The sequence below is a fragment of the Drosophila miranda genome, chromosome 2, assembly GCF_003369915.1.
Source record: "Drosophila miranda strain MSH22 chromosome 2, D.miranda_PacBio2.1, whole genome shotgun sequence".
Classification (NCBI taxonomy): Eukaryota; Metazoa; Arthropoda; class Insecta; order Diptera; family Drosophilidae; genus Drosophila; species Drosophila miranda.
In genome coordinates this window covers 22,998,178-23,016,566 of record NC_046675.1, presented here as the reverse complement: position 1 = coordinate 23,016,566, position 18,389 = coordinate 22,998,178, and the positions used below count along the sequence as shown (strand labels likewise).

The following is an 18,389-nucleotide window of genomic DNA, read 5'->3' as shown; positions in this document are numbered from 1 at the left end:
CACTTCTATCGGGGGGTTATCGCGACGTCGACAATTATGTTCCTGGCCTACGTTTGCACTCGATCTGTAGCGATTTTTCGTTAGTCGCGTCTTGGGTTCAGACAGCTGAGCATCGACACACAGTACCGGATCAAAAATATTCAAGATGCTGACGACATCGTCACGCCCAAAGCTCTGGTGCTGGATATTTTTCTTGGCGATCCAAGCATGTGCTCAGAATTACGCGACGGGTTATCAGACATCAGACAACACGGTAAGCTTCAATGCTCAAGGTTTCATTAATAGATTGGACATTTGACTTCGTGATCCCTATTTATTCCTCTATTCCTAGGGTTACTGTCCGCCCAGATATCAGAATGTCAATGGCTATTGCCTGAGCTCATTGAATTGTCCCGCGGGTAAGAGCTGCCTGAGAAGGGGCATTTCTATCTGCTTTTACACTTCTGTGTATCCATTTCAGGTTATAACCTGGGCACAGATGGACTGTGCTATCCGCAAAATGCTTTAGTATGTCCCACGGGTAAGTTCTGTTTCAGGATAGTGTCTCCGATGTACGTCCGATGGCATACGTATAAATATATTTACCTCCTGTATATATATTACATATATGTAAAAGAGAATGCCCAAGACTGAAAAAGCAAAATACAATAGCTTGATTCGAATTTTAGTGGAAAACGCTTGTGCGTGTCGAGCATATGTTTACATAAAGATGATAGCAGTTGGGAGCATTAGATAGAGCAAAAATATTCGAAGCTTGGATTAAATATGCCTTTTATACATACAAATGTTCGATATCTTCATAACAGGCTACTACCTGAACACAGATGGAAAGTGTTATTTGAAGGATCCGTTGCCCTGTCCGTTTGAGTCCACAACAGTCATTCCTCCGGTCACGACCCAACCCGCAACGACAACAACTACAGAAGAACCCTCAACAACAACCACAGAGGAACCGACGACAACAACTACAGAAGAACCCTCAACAACAACCACAGAGGAACCGACGACAACAACCACGGAACCAACACCACCTCCGGTTCCACCAACAGTTGAACGTCCAGTCGAACTTGCGCGCTGTCCGCCCGGCTCGATCTTCTTCGAGGAGCAATGCCGGAGGATTGTCTGCACGGATGGTGAATACTACGCAGGGCGCTGCCTGTTGCCGGCTTGTCCGGCTGGCACCGTGTGGCATGGTGGGAGCTGCCAGGAGCCGGGGTATATAACCACTATACTGGAGATCGACAATGTGATCCGGAACCAGCACGAGTATACGGTGGCCACCGAGAACATTAACCGTGTGGAGTACTCCACACTCCCCCCATACGATGAGGCGTACGACAAGAGCTACGATGTCACCACCAGGCATGAGGAATCCAACGATATAATAGCAACAACCACAAAGAGACCATGGCTTTATCCTACAGGGCAACCAAAGACTATGGCGCTTCGGCCGACATCCGAAGTCTTTCCGGGCCGGAATCCTCCGCCGGGCTGCTGTTTGGTAAAGAGTCCCCGGATCTGCACCAACTACGCGCCCAACTGGGTCTGCTCCAGCCGGGAGCGTAAGTTGTGCGATCCCCGGGTCTGCACCCATTCGGTGATCTATCTCAAGCCGCCGCAGATTTTCGAGAGCGAGAACCGACGACGCCTCGTGATGCCGCCCAATCCTCCGCTGCAGGCCTGCAGTACGCCCGAGTGCAAGGAGAGCGGTAAGTGAGAGGTGCCTAATCCTGAACATCATTAAGTTATTCGTTCAATTCGACTGCAGAATTCCTGGACTGCTCTGGCTGCAAGCACGACCAGCGGGACAAATGCTCACCGGGCTGCTACAGCTACTACTGTCCCAACGGCAGCTGCTCCTTCATGAACTCCCAGGACTATTGCGGCATCTATCCCAGCGGATTCGGCTGTAACGCCGACGATGGTTGCATCTGGGACTGGTGCCACAAGAAGTGCTATTAAACGATCAGCCAACGGGCTGATCCAAATAAATGTTTCCATCTATCTAATCTATAAATGAGAAGTAAAATGAGAATAAAATAGTGTTCCGAGTGTTGCAACAATAAAATATGCCATTTATTTTCTGTTTCAAGTTCCATTTAATTCCAATGAGATGAAAGAGATGACAGATCAGACTTAAATAATTATCCTAACTTTATAGTACAGTCCAAATAAAAAAAAAAATGTATATGTACATTGTAAGGAAGCGATCCTGGCTGGGGTACACATCTCAGTCTACATCCAAGGTCGAAACTACAGCCATATTCGTAATTTGCCGGGACTCCGAGTCTCGGGCCTACAATGGTGGACGGCGGACCAGTCCCACGAGGGGGCGACAGAGGCGAGGGGCGTGTGGGGCTCTGAAGGGCGTCCTAAATGGACTGGAGGGGACAACCCGGTAGCCCTTATGAGGGTATTTAGAGAGAGCATTTAGGTAATCGCCAGATCTCGTTTTCTGGGTCCTACCACGGATTCGAATTACCGACAGGTATCGTCGAGAGTGCCTAGGCTATCGCCGAATTGTACTTACGGGACCCTGTCGGAGAGCACGAGCCAGGCTTCCTCAAGTGTCTCGGGGGATGCTCCTCATATCGCCGAGAGAGAAGAATCGCAGAGCGACGACGATCAGCCGTGCACGAGTGCGGCAGCTGCAACTCAAGCTTGCCGCATCCACTCCAAAGACAAGGACGGCTTTGCTTAGAGTAAAACATTAGCGCCTAGATCTCAGAGACTATAAAAGCTAGAGCAACCAAATTTGGTATCCACACTCCTAAGATATCGGACCGAGAGGAGTTTGTTTCAAAATTTTGCCAAACCCCCTTCCGCCCACACAAAGGACGAAAATCTGGGGATATTCACAATATTTAGAATACGAGAAAACTAAAAACGCAGAATCATAGATAATGACCATATCTATCCGGTTGCTGAATCAGATCGAATAATTTTTATAGCCAAAAGCAAGAAATCAATTTGCAGTGGCTACGCAGCGCCCGACGTCACGCTCAGACTGATTTTCTGTCTCTCTCGCACGTTTGTCGTGTCGTTTAATATTAGCGGCGTCTGCCGGAGGAGAGCCACACTGACTTAGTATCGGGTATAAATGTAGAGTTGCGGTGTCCGCAGCAACTCACAACGTTCCCCCTCGTTTTTTTTTCATTCCGCTGGCAGCTTGCAACGGTCCCTTCATCTGCGAACTAGTTCGATTGCCCGATTACCCGGCGAACCAGCTCAGTGCGCCGGCTGTTACAATCGAACTGGTGGGGGCTCCGGTTCCGGCTCCGGTCCAGCCGGTTGGGGTTCGTGGAGTCCACGAATCAACGGGGCTTTTTAGTCGTACCGAACAACTAATCGAACGCACTCACTCGTCGCGTCACGAGCAGAAAACGGACGGACTTGCGCGCGTTTTGGCTTTTCCCTCTGTGAGCTTGTGTGTCTTTGCGTGTCGGTAAAAAACAGAAAACCAAAAGCAAAGTAAAGTGTGTTTGAATTAAATCAAAGCCATCGAGAAACAGCGCGACGTGTGTGTTTGCAAATACAAAAGTAAAAAAGTAAAAACATCAAAGTGTCGTAGAAGCAGAGGCAGCAACAACAACAAGAGTGCATTAATTGCATCTCTGCACCTCCGCCCCCTGCCCAAACGTCATCACACCTAAATTGTTGTTGCGCTCGCAGTTGGCGGCGTCTACTTGGTGGAGCACGAACCGAATGTGAGAGAGGTACGCGTCATACATGCATGAGTATGAGTGTGTGTGTTCGTGTGCAGCGTGCAGTAATAATATTTAATAAACAAAATTGTGCCTGCCCGTTCATTGTATAAGAAATTGTTTATGCAAAAAAGTATCTAGTTAAATTGTATGATTCTCTCTTTTCCCGACTTGCTCTCTGTTTCTACCCGTCCCTCGCTACTCTCTGTCTGTCTTGTTCTACCCTTTCCATAGTGTTAATTGAAAGAAAAACAAAAACAACAAAAAATCAACAACAAACTTCCTGTGCCTTCTGCCTCTCTCACTCTTACTCCGCGTCATAACTGTTGCCAGTTGCCATCTCTTTTCCCGGTTGCCGCAGACAACAAGAGCATTATTGTGGCAGTGGCAGTCAGTGCCTCACCCGTCAGCCCTCCCCCCATCCTCCCGCCCACGCACACACAAAACTTTAGCGTTGGCTCGTTGAGGAGTGGGAAGGGGAATGGGAGAGGGTGTACGTGTGTGTATGCATGTGTGTTAGTAAGAAAGTTTTTTGTATTTGCTTTTGTGATTTTTGCTGCCATTCAGTTGCCCTGCCTGCTCACTCTCTCTGACTCTCTCGCTGTTTGATATTTGCCAGAAGAGTGCGGAAGTGCAGGGGGTTGAGGAGTCGTTGAAGTTTTTAGTGCTGCATTCTATACTCTCCTCTCTCCACTTTCCACCTCTTCTAACATCTTTAGCAGACGCCGCTCCAGCGGGAGCTTTTATAACGTGTGTGTGAGTGTGTGCTATTATTAAACTCCCTCCCTAACACGCATACAACTATGTTGTGTAAGTGTGTGTGTGTGTGTGTGTGTGAGGCGTTGGCGTTTTGACCAGAAGCTGAAGAAGAGGAAGAATAAGCAGCAGCCCCAGCAGTAGTTCTGTGCGACAAAAGGGGAGAGGTAGAAGGAGAGAGAGAGTGAGAGTGATAGCGAGCATGTACAGATTGTGGAAGAAGGGTCCGGGCAGTGCAGTTAATAAATAAATCAAATGAAACATAAAAATAATATATGTTTGGAAATCAACAAACATGCCAGAGAAAAGAACAGGCATTTTTACGTTCAATCTTTCGTACAACCCCAGCCGTCTTTTCCTCCAGCAGCGACTCCCTGCAATAAACCGTTTTACGATCTTCTGCTCTCCCTCTCCCTCTCCCTCGCCCTCGTCTCGTACGCCCTTCCCACTTGTTGTTTTTATGACAGTTAAGCTATTTGCCGTATGACATGCATGTATGACAGATGCCAGCGTCCCGCTATGCGGCGGCTGTCAACACTGCCATTAAATGCAGGCCTGGCGTCGCTCCCTCTCCCTCTCCAGGAGCTCTCTTCAACCCACTGTCACAATGATCTCCATCTCCCCTACACATCTCTTCAGTCTATTCCCAGATCTGCTCATCTCCTCGCACACACTCTTCGCCAAAAAAAACTTTGTGTTTGTTGCCAGGCATTTTAATTACGGTGAGGGGCGGGCGGGTGTGTCTTCGGGCGCGGGTGTGTGGTGCGAAAGGGTGTCTGATGGGGCGGCACGGCACAGACACAGTGTGGCCGTCTTTTCGCAGCTACTTTTACGCATGTTTTCGCGCAGAGACGCAAAAAGCAGGCGGCTTTCGGCTTGACATAAATTGTTGCTGCCAAATGTGGCAACAACCACAGCAAGAAACTGGGCCACGCCTACAGAAACGAAACCCATAAGCAACAAACATCAAATATCAACAGCAGAACCAGCAACAACAAACAACTGCCGCTTGGCTTGTCGCATGTAATTGCTTGCCACAAAGTAAATGACAATACCAAGGGGAAAAAAAAAACGACACCGTCACAGGCACAGTGGTGCAATATGATAGGATATGATCAGAGTAGATTCAATAGTTAAAACCGATTCAAAATTCGAAAGCAGCGAACAAAATTTTTGTTTGAGCTTAATATTTATCTTTGGGGCTTGCTCACATTAAAAATAAACAAAACACAAATGTAATTATATTGCAGCCCCTTTTCTTTGCCTACCCATTCCACTGTGCGAGGGTCTTCTGTGTAACTAAAAACCGCAAAAGCTTGTCACTCCCTCTTCCCCATCTCCCTTTCCCTAACACCATATATCTCTCGTGTTCTCGCCCGCTCACACACTTCTATGCTGTCGAAGTTGTTTGCTTCCGCTCTCGCGGTTTTTGCCGCGTGTGTGTGTGTGTGTGTGTGTGCTGTAAAAGTATCTCTTGGCGGACTGTACGTGGGCGGCAGCATTAGAAAAAAAACAAACCTCAAGCCTCAAGTTCCAATTGAAGCTTTAAAAAAAAATACTTGGCAGATGACGTCGTCGTCGTACGCGTTCGTGCCGCCGTCCTCTTTGTATGGGTTTGTAGTCAATCAAATTTCAAACGTAGCCCCCGCTTTGACGCACTCCGATTGTATTCGATTTTGAATCCGATTCTGGCTTTGCCAGGCACGCACATAAATAGACACTGCAACGCACTGTGCCACACTGACTACCAGGCAAAAAACTGATAGGGCAAACAAACACGCAAACATTTTCTGCTATTTGCGTATCGAATATCGCTTTTGGGTTACCATTCCCCGTACATTAGTTTTTTCTTTAATACCTACGTATACCCTTACGGGTGGTATTATAACAAGTTTTGGCGGAAGACTGTCTTCAATTTAACAGACTAAGAAAACCCTACATTTGCATTAATCTTAAAGCTCTGGAAGACTTACCGGATGACTACAATCAATGAAAATCAGGTGCCACTGAATCTTAACATTTATCAACATTTGAGACTCTCAGCCCCTCAGCTCCATATATTTTGAATTCAATAATAACAATATAATAATAATCAATTAGAGGGTTCCGTTTTTTAAGGGTATACAAAATTTCGTTCGAGCCGAAACCCCGTTCTGTTTGCATGCATTATTTTCAGTTATTTATTATTTTTTTGGTCAAAGCTTTTGGCCATTTAATATTCATTTATTCAGCCATGTTTATTTATTTATTTTCGTGTCTCTTTCTCTCTCTGTCTCTATGGCTGAAAGACCAACCGAAACTGAAAACGTACAATCGCATGCTACGAGTAGCCATGGCCATGATTTTGATTTTGATTTTGATTTTTTTTTTTAGCAGGCAATAAGCGACAAAAGGCAGAGTCAACAGAAATCCAATATAAAGTCAAATAAAGAGGCACTTGGCATCTTTTCGATACCTTTGTGGGAGGGTCATCGATTACTTTGACACTCTGATGTTGTTGTACTCGTTGTACTCTGCTTATTGGGTTGCTTGGTCTTTTTTTGGTCTATTAGCGGAAGTTTATTGTTCGTAGTCCAAGTCATGAAGGGCCTAGTGGAGACTGATACTCTCGACTTTCATTTGTTTTAATTAAAAAATGAAAGGAGATTATCCCTCTACACAGACAGTGTTGCTCCATCAATCGGAGTGGAAAGTATATTTGGAGACATGACAGAATTGGCAGATGGACCTGGTAATATACCAAATGTCCCCGCACGGTAAAATGTAATACTTCGCGGATGGGGTGGGGGATAAAGACTGGAGTATATTATCTAGAATCTTTTTGAATGACCAATGGACAAATAGGCAAATAATAATATTATATGGTCTGTTTTAACACCGAAGAGAATGCTGTCCATTGACAGGTTATCCTTCGATCTATGAAAATCCACAATTTATTGCTTTGTGAAACATTTGCAAAGAATACTTCCATTAAGTCATATGAACAGTAATTATAATCTTTTAAATTTGTAAGAAGATATTTGCACAAAGTTCTGAAAAAGTAAAAGTTCCCTTAAATATATATTAGTACTGAAACCGAAGCCATTTTCCATGCTCTATAAATTTGTTTTTGTTTTTTAAGGCAGTTTTACCTCGGTTCGAAATCAAAAGAATGCCATGCCATGCCCAAGAACCAATTAATTTCGACCTTGCAGTCAAGTATAATGTTTCTTACATCCATATATCGTACATATACTCGTATATTTCGCTTTGTATTGAATTCGAATGCGTAGCAACTGGTTTTTATCTGGTTCGAGTGTGCAATTTAGGTATTTCAAATAAACGATTTTCCATACGTCTTATTATGGAATTTATTTTGGGAAATAAACCCAAAATAAGAACAATCCCAATGGGAGACATAACAGAGATATATGTACCACATATGTACACTCGTAGATATAGGAGCTCCCATCCAAGTGAGGCCAAAAGTTTTTTTTGTATCTCATAAATTCTTTTGTTTTGCTTGTTTTTGCTTGATTTTCTTTGGCGCACACGTAGAAGAAAGAAAACTGGGTAAGAAACAAAAAAAGTGAAAATTCAGTGGGAAAATTGTCGCTGTCTGCGCTCCACTGCGATTACAGCAGCAACGCCAGCAGCAGCAGCAGCAGCCTCAAAACTAATTAGTTGCGCTGCATTCAAGCTGAATTTTACTTTTTCCTCTGGCTCTGGAAAAACGTCTGCAGACTGCAGCCAAGATTGAGTAAGACTTTCCCTGTGCCACTGGCTCCCTCTCTGCTATTGTGCAACTTCCACAGACAGAGAGAAAGAGGTATAGAGAGGGGCGGTGCAGAGATGGGGAGACAAATTCAGTTAACTGTTACACACAGTCACTGACTGACTTAATTCCCTACATTTTTACGATTGCATGAGAGCTCTGTGGATCGCACAGTGGTTTTCATCAGTTTTTTAACTGAAAATAAAGGCTTGCAGATTATCAAAAAATAAAAAATATTTAACTTATTGGATAGGAAAAACTCTGAAACGGTAATGAATTAAAAAACGATTTCCCTGTGGAATACTGGATGCTGATTATGCATTACTGATTCGATAAGGCCTCTGCCTGTTACGCGATTGTTGATGTGTGTTTGTCCCCTTATTTAGCTCTCACCACAAATCTCCACATCACAGATTTTTTGTCGATGCAACGATGCCATACTATTTATAAACGCTTATTAGATTAGGCTGGAAGTTGCACCTGATTTTATTTGCCTGAGTTTATTTTGATAAGGCCACTGATAGTGGGTATGGAAAATTGTGTGGCTTTTCCGCTTAATCATCGTCCATAACCAGGCGCCATCTATCATCTATAAGGTGGTAGCATTATCAGGAAAGTCATCAGTGAAGCATTAGAGATAGCATCAGTAATAGGTAAAGTAATCTTTAAAGCTATTTATTTTTAATTAGTAGATTTTATTTATTATATATGTGTGTACAGATCGATGGCAGCCAAGTGATTTTAGGTAGATGTAGCTTTGTGGAAAATGTTCTTCCCACAAACACTTGAGTTTAAACGACTCCCGCAATCTAATCTATGAAGTGTACCCCCATATTTGTACCCCATTAAACTATCATCAACACTCTCAATTCGATGCCTCGTAAATATTTAATTTTATCCCATCGATTGACCATCTGTTGATCCACCCTTAGGAACCATTTCCCCAATGTACTGACGGACCTTCTTCTGTGGACCACTGTGGCGGCGATTGTTTCTGGCTTTGGTTGTAATCGGTGCTATAGCTATAGGAATGCCTTGGCATCTAGTCGTCTTATGGGGATTACTGGGATGCTGCTGGCATGGTTTTTTTGCTTTCTTTTTTTTTTTTTTGCAAAAGAGCAGAAGCAGGGCATCATGTAATCAAAAGTATCATAGATGTCCCTCTGTTGCTCTGTCACTCCGCTGTTTCTTTGGGTCTGCACCGCGCTTCTTTGGGCATTAATGAATGAATGGAAAACCCCGTCTCAGGCTAAGCCGGCTTGTCCAACTGACATCAGAGCGGAGCGCCCCATCTGAGAGGGAGTTACGATGGGAGTTGCCACGCTTGGTTGCGCCTCCCGCACCTAACAAGCAACCCCGCAGTTTTTTCTTCTCTTTTTTTGATAAAAATTTCCATAAAAAAAGAATCAAATGAAAGAGGGAACCAACCACCAACAAGAAAAATGACAATGTTGAGAGGTTTTTCTTTTGCAGCCGAAAGAAAATCCTCGGGTCTGTACTTATGCGGGTGTATATGTATATATATATTGGAGAAGAATATATATGTATATATGTATACTATGCAAATCAAGTAATTTGTCTCTGAAGCATTTGTCTGGCTTCCGAAAGAGAGCAAAAGAAAAGCAGGGACAGGCACAGAGATGGGGCATGAAGATGCAAATCCAGAGAGCAGATGAGGCAGCCACAACTTCCGGTGTCAATTTTTTTGTAGCTGTTGTTGCTGTTGTTGTTGTACGTCTTCTTGCCTCTCAACTTTTTTTGGTCTGTAAGTTGTGTAGGGGGAAGATTTTATAAATAAATTACTAAATAAGACGGGTCCCCCCTTCGTATTGTAGTTTGGCGTGGAGGCTGGGGGGACGCCTCGTCTTTTTTTTTGCTGTGTGTGTTTGTTGGTTGTGTATGCAGGTGGAAGCTGTTATCGTTGTCGTTGGCATCTTGCGAAAGAGTTTCCATCATTTTGGACGGTACTCTGTATCCTACAAAACGTTCGAAAGTATTATGAACTTAGGCGGGGGCTCGAGACACTGCATATAAGGTAAACGAAATTAAGGAGCATGCGATCAAAGCCGCTCTATCCCAAATCCTGGTACACCAGAACATATTGTGGACATATGCGTTTCTTACACAATTCCTTACACATCTTTCTTTAATTGAAATTAAAAGCCATAGTAATCCTATAAAATCCTTCTTGAGATAACATAAATAATCATTTATAAGAAAATCAGGTCCTAATTTAATAATGTGTTCTTCACTAAACATTAGTATCGGTTTCCTTAAGGAACCTATTCGAAATGGCCCAAGATAAACTGTGCCTGATCTCTTCTTATTATTATTTGCTTTTCTTTGAACTCCTAAATGATCTTCAATTGCAGTATTTATCTATATTCCTTTCTCCCATTGAATGTGATATTTTTGGTGAATTCTAGGGTATCCACAGTCTCTGTGGCCTTTTATTTTCTGTGGAACATCTTTCGACTTGTGGTTCATTTTGGATTTCCTTCGACTCGACTGTTCATTTCAAAGCCATTAACAAATGGCAAGAAGCAGCCAAATTATTATTTCAATATAAAAATAGCTAAAATATGCTTAATTTAGTTGCTACTAGTAGTATATCTTTGTATCTGTCTGTATGTCTGTGTGTATCCCACATAATTATTTTTGGTTAAGTAAGGCCAGAAATTGAGCGTCGCGTCTGTCGGATGCCGCCGCCGCGTGGATGTCAGAGACGCCCACCATGACGCCACTGCCACTGCCATCGCCACCGCCACCGCCACCGCCCGCCAACAGCGAGCAACAGCCAACAGAAACGGCAACAAAACGGCAGAGACAACGTCAGCAGAACGGATCCGGATGGGGGGCCGGCCAAGATGTAGATGTGGGCCCTAAAAGCAGCCAAAGAATTATGGCTGTATTTTCTTTATTTAATAAAGTAAATTTATGCTTTAGTACAATTGTTTTTGGCCATAGCACAGGGGCACATCCTCATACATCTCTTGTACACTGTGAGAAGTTCCCATGGCCTCCCTCCCACGGTCTGCCTCTGCGGCACTGCGGTCCATAAAATCACCCAAAAAGCGTAAACCAAATTAGTTCATTTATATGTATGCGACAGAGAGTTCTCTTTCCCTCTCTCTGTCTCTCGCTCTTCGGTTCGAGTGCTGGAATTGGAATCCCCCAAAGTTGGTCAACTTTTATGGGCATTGCGGCAATATATTGTACGATTATTGTAATATACTTGTATACATTGTACTTGTCTCTTCCTACTGGCCAAAAGGGTCAAGGGTCACTTGAAAGGGATTGCGGGGGTGTCTGATGTTCAAGTGTCTCGTGTGTGTGTGTGTGTGTGTGGTATGTGCTGTCGATAAAAGATGGAAGATGGAAGGTTATTTTATGTGCTTGGATGGAGGCTTGAAACTATCTAGATTTGATTGTACTCAAGTGATTTTTTGATTGAACAACAGTGTTGGAGATATGTACATATTTGTGTTATATGTAACAAAAATATTAATATATTGATTGAATTTCAACTAATAATATTATTCAATGTTGAGACTAAACTTAGACTCAACTATAATCCTATCAAATATCACCCTTAATAATAAAAGATGGGATTGCATCTTAAAAGATCTTGAATTCCTTGTATCCGTTCGCTTATATGGAAATTTGTACAATTAATCAACAAAGGATATTCTCTAGTGAATTAGAGGAATTTATGTCTATTATTAAATTTTATTTATGGAATCTTATCCATTTCCATTCGAGGCGAAAACAATTCCTTAACCTCAACCGATATCCGCTTATTATTTACAAAGTTTTTAATATAAATAAAAAATATTATCTATTTAATTTTCAAACTATCTATCTGATTTTATATTATGGCGTTCCATTTCATAAATTTAGTCCTATACTAAAAAAATCTTGTGCTAGATTAACTTAAAAAAAAAATTTGTAGCTTTAAATTTATAAAAAGAAAATCTACACTTACTTTTATTATTTCCATACCCTTGGAAATATTTACATGTATTTTCAAGCTATTCTTCTCCTTGCTCCTCTTAAATGTTAGTTTCTCTTCAACTTTGAATCCTTGTGGTACCGGAACTCTCCTCACACAAAAAACCATCACCTTGCTATCTCCTTCAAGCCGTGTAATGACCTGGCCCAAAACACAATAGATTGTATTTTATTGCTCACCTGGATAAATGTTGATAAGAACCAAAATGTGGCCCTACTTTGCTCCCCAAAGGCACTCCTCAAACAGAATGAAGCAATAGTCGTAAAAAGACAAGTTCAAACATTGATTTTTTATGACTCTTGGCCCCGCGACACTCGAGACTCCATGCAACATCAGAACAGGGAACTTTTACCTAAATTTCTCTTCTCTTCACATTTTGGTGAGTCTTGAACGTGTTTCTCCCCCCCACCCCACAAAAGTTAACTCGTTGAACGTTTTGTTGGTGGTATTTATTTGGCAGCACCAAATGGATTCCGTTGAAATCGGCCTGATCTTGATATCTTGCTTCGTTTTCTTTCTTGTACGTTTCTTTTCCGTTTTGTTGTGTTTTCATCGTTTCGTGTTGCTTGTCAAGATCTCATTCTGTTCGAAGATGTAAGGGCCCTGTCACTCAGTCAGTCACTCAATCCGATCCCTCAGTCAGTCAGTCAGTCAGTCATAACGTGGTCGTCAACGCAATGCCAACGCCTCTGCTTTTGGGCCTTGCATTTCCACAGACACAAGAGATCTTCTTTTGGCCATATTTCTGATGATTTCTGTGCCAAAGCATTCTTTATATGATACAATGGTAAAAAACCTTTCAACCTAATCTATAATCTTACCTCTACATTTATCTATCATCTGTTATTTTTGTTTTTAAATCTAATTCAATTTTCCTAAAAACTTACCATAAAATATCTTCAAATATATCTCCATAAACATTGATTCTTATCTAGAGAACAAACCTAGAATCAGGCTAGAATTTTCCAGCTCATAAATATTTATTTTCAAAAGCAAACAAAATCATTGACTCAAAGAACGGGAAAACCTTGAACCCTAACGGAATCAAAGAGAAAAACAATTTATGTTTTCGTCATAAACCTAACGATGGTAGCACATTGATTTTAGTTTCTATTATTTTTTTTGTTGCAACGATGTAATATTATTTAAAAGAAAGAGAGAGAGAGAGATTTTTAGCACGTGTTGTGGCCAGATGTTTCCCTTAAGAGAGCCAGCAAAAGCAAACATCGCATGGAATAAAATGTGTAATAAAATAGAAATAATATTTATAGCTGAGACGTCGATATGTCTAAAAATAAAAGACGAAACCATCAGAGCAAAATACGCACACACACACAGAGAGAAAAGAGCTCTAGCTGCCTCAACCACAGGCGTCATGCCCTGGCCATGTGTACGCGTTCTCATTCATGGAGGCGCCGTGACCTGCCCCATACTCCCCTGCAGCAATCGCCCCAATCAGGGGGGCCCTTTCCGTATAGACATATCCACTTGGCAGAGACCAGGACCGAACAGAAACGGAGGCCGACCCCCAACCAGCATAGAGAGTGCTGCGATGGATGGACATTGATTTAAATCGATATTTTGCGGCTGAGCTCATTTGGCGTAAAATAAACTTGCCCTCAAGTCAATAATCCCTTTGTTCACCCGGCATTCCATAGCCCATTCCCATTCCCATACCCTATTTAGCCCCCACTCCTTTTGGCATTTTGAAATATACTCGCATGCCGCTGCAGCGTTCGCTTTTCACTTCACACTTGTTAACAAATTTCTCGTGTAAACATCTCGGGAAATGAGAATGGAAAAACTTCTGAGAACGAAATGGTATTGCCTGCTGGCCGTTTCATTGTTTATTGATTGCACGATTTGGTTTCCTCATTCTTTCAGTTAACTGACGTGCTTCTGGTTTGGGAAAGTCCCCTCCTATTCACTAGATACCTATAGCACCTGACTCCTGATAGGTTTTTACTGCATCGAGTACTTGTGGGGAGCAATGGGCTATGTCTTTTCTTGATCAAGATCAACAGCCGACGCTCTATGGGTCTCTACATCTGAGAGGCTATCCGAGACTATACACCTAAGAGCTTTTGCAGATAAAATTATTGAAAAATCCATACAAAATAAAGATATAAAGGCCATCATTTGTCAATCTAGCATAGTGGTAGTTCCTTCGATCCTGCACGCAGCACACTAATGATCATGCCCGAGAATAGCAAAAACAACATACATTGCGTGTGCATGAAGTGCCCAAATTCATGCTCGGTTAAAGATTCGTTGATAAGGGTTTTTCTGTTGGTTATTTTGTTTTTTTTCACCATCGTTTCTCTGTGAGATCTTTCTAAATTTACAACTCCTGCGAGTAGTAACCATCTATCGACTTCCTCCTATCTTTTTCCAACTTGTTTTTTCCTGTGTCTTGGTTCGTTTTTCTTCCCCACCCCACACGCCTCAAAACGTGACATTTGAAGACGAAGAAGAGCCATTCAAACTGTTCCCCATTCCCCCATTCATTTGCTTGGTCCCTCACTCTTGCATTCAATCATTTGATCAGGCTGTCATTCAATCAGTTTAATGGCATTTTCTGTTTTGTTATCTGACGCTGACGCTCCATGCTCGATGTTACCCTCCTGTTCCCCTATTTGCTGTTTCCCTCCTGTTGTGCCTCTCTGTCCTCTGACGCCAGGGGTAAGCTTGAACCGGAAGTTGTAATTAATGCGCGCCTTGGGGGCGTTTTCATGCTTCCTCACAGAGAAAGAAGTCCTGCTACGTGTCTGTGTCTACCTCTCTGGATATATTCGAGTGTTCCAGTGGATGGCTGTGGGATGTGTGGGCGAGTTTATTTATAGGGAGTGCACACAGGAGAACCTTTGTCTATGTGCCTCTGCCTCTTCCTCTGCCTCTGCATACGAGTGGGGCAATTGAAGTGGGGCAGAGTCACCTGAGCTACGAGCACAGCGAATGCCGTTGCCCATGAATCGATATCCGTACAGCAGTACAGCAGAGGACTTCCTTGATTTTACATGATTCAAGACTTTTTAATTTCCAGAACTTTACAGCCACAACTTTTGACATCGAGGGTCTAACTTTTAACTGTTTAAAGCTGCATAAATTATAGGATTTGCTTAGATTATAAATTTAGTATTAACAGTGAGAATAGAGACAGAGGGGCTCTATTGAACACCATTTTTCGATTAAAGGTCATTCTGCGATTCTTTTAGAATGTGAGGACTTGAATTCTAAGTTGTGGAACGTTTTTAGCTAACGAACAATGATTTAAAAAGAATATGTCGTATGTGTTCTGAGCGACTTATTGTTCATTAGTTCTTTGAATCGTTACATGCTATTGTTCGCTCTGAGGCATACCTCTGATGTATACAAACATTCAAATATATTTCAAAATAGTAGATTTTTCCGTCTTTAAGTACGATTTTTCTGGTCGTTTTGTCTTGCCTTTGGGAAAGCATTATTTCGTTTATGTTAATGTCTTTTTAGAAAATAGATAAAGTAGTAAAAATATTATATATTCTATTTATGAGTATTTATGACTTGTAATGTAATAATAAAATATATAAAATGCTGAATAAATCCAAAAAATGTTTTCAACTTAAGTAAATCGTTAAATTATGTATTAAATGATTTTTTGAGGTGTTTCGTGTTAAATATTTTCCCCAAAAAAGTTAATTATCGACAATACCTAATGCTAAAAATGTGGTAAAAAATATGCATATTTAAAAATATCGCTGCTCCCTGTCCTTCATTCTTCTCCTTATTTTTCTGTCCCCTTTTCAAAAATTCTTATGCTCAATTTTCCAATTAAGTTTGACAAAAACATAAATTTGTTGGCACATTCCAGATAATCGTATTTCAATGGAAAATGAATCAACCTTTTTGGGACCGGGGGTATGGTGGTATGGATAAATAAATCCTGAAAAGCCATAGACAATCTTCATCCTCCCACTCCTGCTTCTCTTTTGTGAGTGTATGTGTGTGTGAGGAAGTCTTGGCCAAAGTTCTAGCTGCTTTGGAATGCGCCGGCAAGTTCTATGCTCCAGAAATTATGCCAGAAGTTGGGTCCCGTGGGGGAGAGGAGGAGTGAGTGCTCTGACATCTTTCTTATCCCATTTTCTATGCCACGATATGGCTCAGGGTCAAAGGCTGGCCTTATTGATAAGGTTAAGCCGTTCCTTTTGGCTGCTTCTTAGTGCCGCTCGAGTAGGCAGGACTCCTGCCCACATCCTACGACTGCCCCTCGACGTATGCAATAAATTGGCTTTCCTTGAACTGCCACACGCGCGCACACACACACACACACACACACAGCAAAAACACACCTTAAAAAGCTTTCAATCGACTTTCACCCCTCACTGGACTCTCCCTCCGGTGGCTCTCCGCTTAGGCTAAACGGCTAATTCGCCAAAACACAAGCGGCAAACAAATTGTCGAGGAGTGGCGAAGGCTAAGGATGGGGATGGAGATGGGGACGGCCATTTGTAAGAAACCAAATCGAAATGACATTTCGGTTTAAGTGAAAAAGACCAAAGAGGGAGAAGCCAATTTCAAAGCACACGAAGCAGAAAGAACAGGAAGCAGCAAGAGGCAAAAGGTAGAGAGAAACTAAAGGCCGTAAAGGAAGAAACCGAAAAAAGAGGAAATGGCAGTGGCAGTGGCGGAGGCCGAACAGGAAGCAGCAGCGGCCGCAGAAAAAGGCAGGCAGCATAGAAAAGGCAGAACGGGAGACAGAAGCAATGGCAGTGGTGCACTGTACAAAAATGATAAGAAAACGATTAAAAATACTAGACAAGAATAATATGTTTTTAATTTAAGATGAAGAAACAAAAGCTGTAAAACAGTTTTAAAAATACTTTTAAATATAAAATGCAACAATTTTAAAGAGTATTTTAGGAGATTCTTTCATTTTGCGGTTTCTCTAGGCAGAATAATATTACTACGTGATCTACTATTTGTATATCGTGGCACTGTTGTCTTTATGAAAGATTCTGATTCATCTGAATGTTCTATGTATCTAAATGTTTCTTACAGTGGGTACACTTATGATCAGTGGCCTTATGGCCTAGAGTAACGTGATGTTTTTTGCAGACTCCTGTGATATCACACTATATCCCCTCAAATTCCGATATTTTGTGGCAAGCAAACTTTTAAAAATTCTAAAAAAAAACTACTAGAAATAAAATAATAAATCATAAGCAAATCAAAATATTAGTATTATAGCCTGAATGTGGAAAACAATTCACCGGGGCTGATTTTTATGCCATTTTTTTTTCAGTGTAGACTAGCAGCAAACGATAGGCTTCCATGTCATGGACATGCAGGCAAAGAGATGCCTCTCTCTCTCTCTCTCTGTCTCTTTCTGCCTCCCATAAAAATGAGTAACGCCTTTTGTTTCAGTGGAGTGGCAGTCATAGCTGGGGCAGTGGCAAAGCCCTGTAGGCAGAAGAAGCGACCACAGCGCAGCAGAGAGACAAAGCCAGAGCAAAGAGCAGGATTCGCAGCAAAGACCCAAGCAGGGGCACAACCAGTGGCGCAATAAGAAGAACGAAACCGAGATCGAGACCGAGGCCGAAAAAGAGCCGGTGGCAAAAAACAAATGGCCAACAATTGACTTGGCCAATAAAGCATAAAGCCGTTAAATTCGAAAATCAATAACCCCAGCCACGGCCGGAATGTTTCCGCCAATTGTGTCCTACATCCGGTTTTCCATTTCGCTTTAAGTGGCTGAGGCCGAGGAGGTCCTTGTGTGTGCGACAAATGAAGGACGACAAATTGCCAAACGCGCCACGAACATTAAACAATTTTGCAATTTGTTTCCATTATTTTAAGCTGCCTTCAGGGACAGGCAGGCAGGCGGGCAGGCATCACCCCTCCCTTTTATCATCTTCAGGACACAACCACCACCCCCGCCGTCCTTTGGTGGGCCATCTTCTTCCTTGCTCATAATTGTGTCAAGGAGGTTCATTCACAGTCATTAGCGACAGAGGGTGTGTACATGTACACCCCCACTTTTCCCCACTTTTCCCCACTTTCCTGCTCTCTTGCACTCATCAACGTGTGCGATGGCCTTGTCGCTCGCGCTCTGTCACCCTGTCGCCCGTTGTCGCCTCCCGCACTGTCATGTGTCATGTGAAACAGCTGTTAATGATACAAGTGT

At 42.5% G+C, this 18,389-nt stretch overlaps 2 protein-coding genes across 5 annotated transcripts in view; both read left to right on the top strand.

Moving 5' to 3' along the window:
* The first annotated feature begins 79 nt into the window (after positions 1 to 79).
* Positions 80 to 2,087, top strand: LOC108157700. Its single transcript, XM_017289870.2, has 5 exons — positions 80 to 253; positions 332 to 398; positions 461 to 520; positions 807 to 1,709; positions 1,769 to 2,087. The coding sequence occupies exons 1-5, from the start codon at positions 146 to 148 to the stop codon at positions 1,960 to 1,962; spliced, it is 1,332 nt and encodes a 443-aa protein (XP_017145359.1). The 5' UTR covers positions 80 to 145; the 3' UTR covers positions 1,963 to 2,087.
* Positions 2,088 to 3,318: 1,231 nt separating this feature from the next.
* The window catches only part of LOC108156877, a 33,953-nt gene continuing 18,882 nt past the window's right edge, over positions 3,319 to 18,389 (top strand). For 3 of the 4 annotated variants that reach the window (XR_004471895.1, XR_004471896.1, XM_033389067.1), the window contains exon 1: positions 3,320 to 3,716. The gene's annotated coding sequence lies outside the window, so the exon portion shown is untranslated. Of the gene's footprint in view, positions 3,717 to 18,389 lie in introns of all 4 variants that reach the window. The other variant, XM_033389068.1, reaches the window with a different exon arrangement.

Excerpts from the sequence above, each read along its gene's own strand:
- LOC108157700 (XM_017289870.2), top strand. The coding sequence starts at position 146 with ATGCTGACGACATCGTCACGCCCAAAGCTCTGGTGCTGGATATTTTTC. Across the intron at positions 254-331 it reads ATCAGACATCAGACAACACG|GGTTACTGTCCGCCCAGATA; the intron begins GTAAGCTTCAAT and ends CTCTATTCCTAG. Across the intron at positions 1,710-1,768 it reads GCCCGAGTGCAAGGAGAGCG|AATTCCTGGACTGCTCTGGC; the intron begins GTAAGTGAGAGG and ends ATTCGACTGCAG.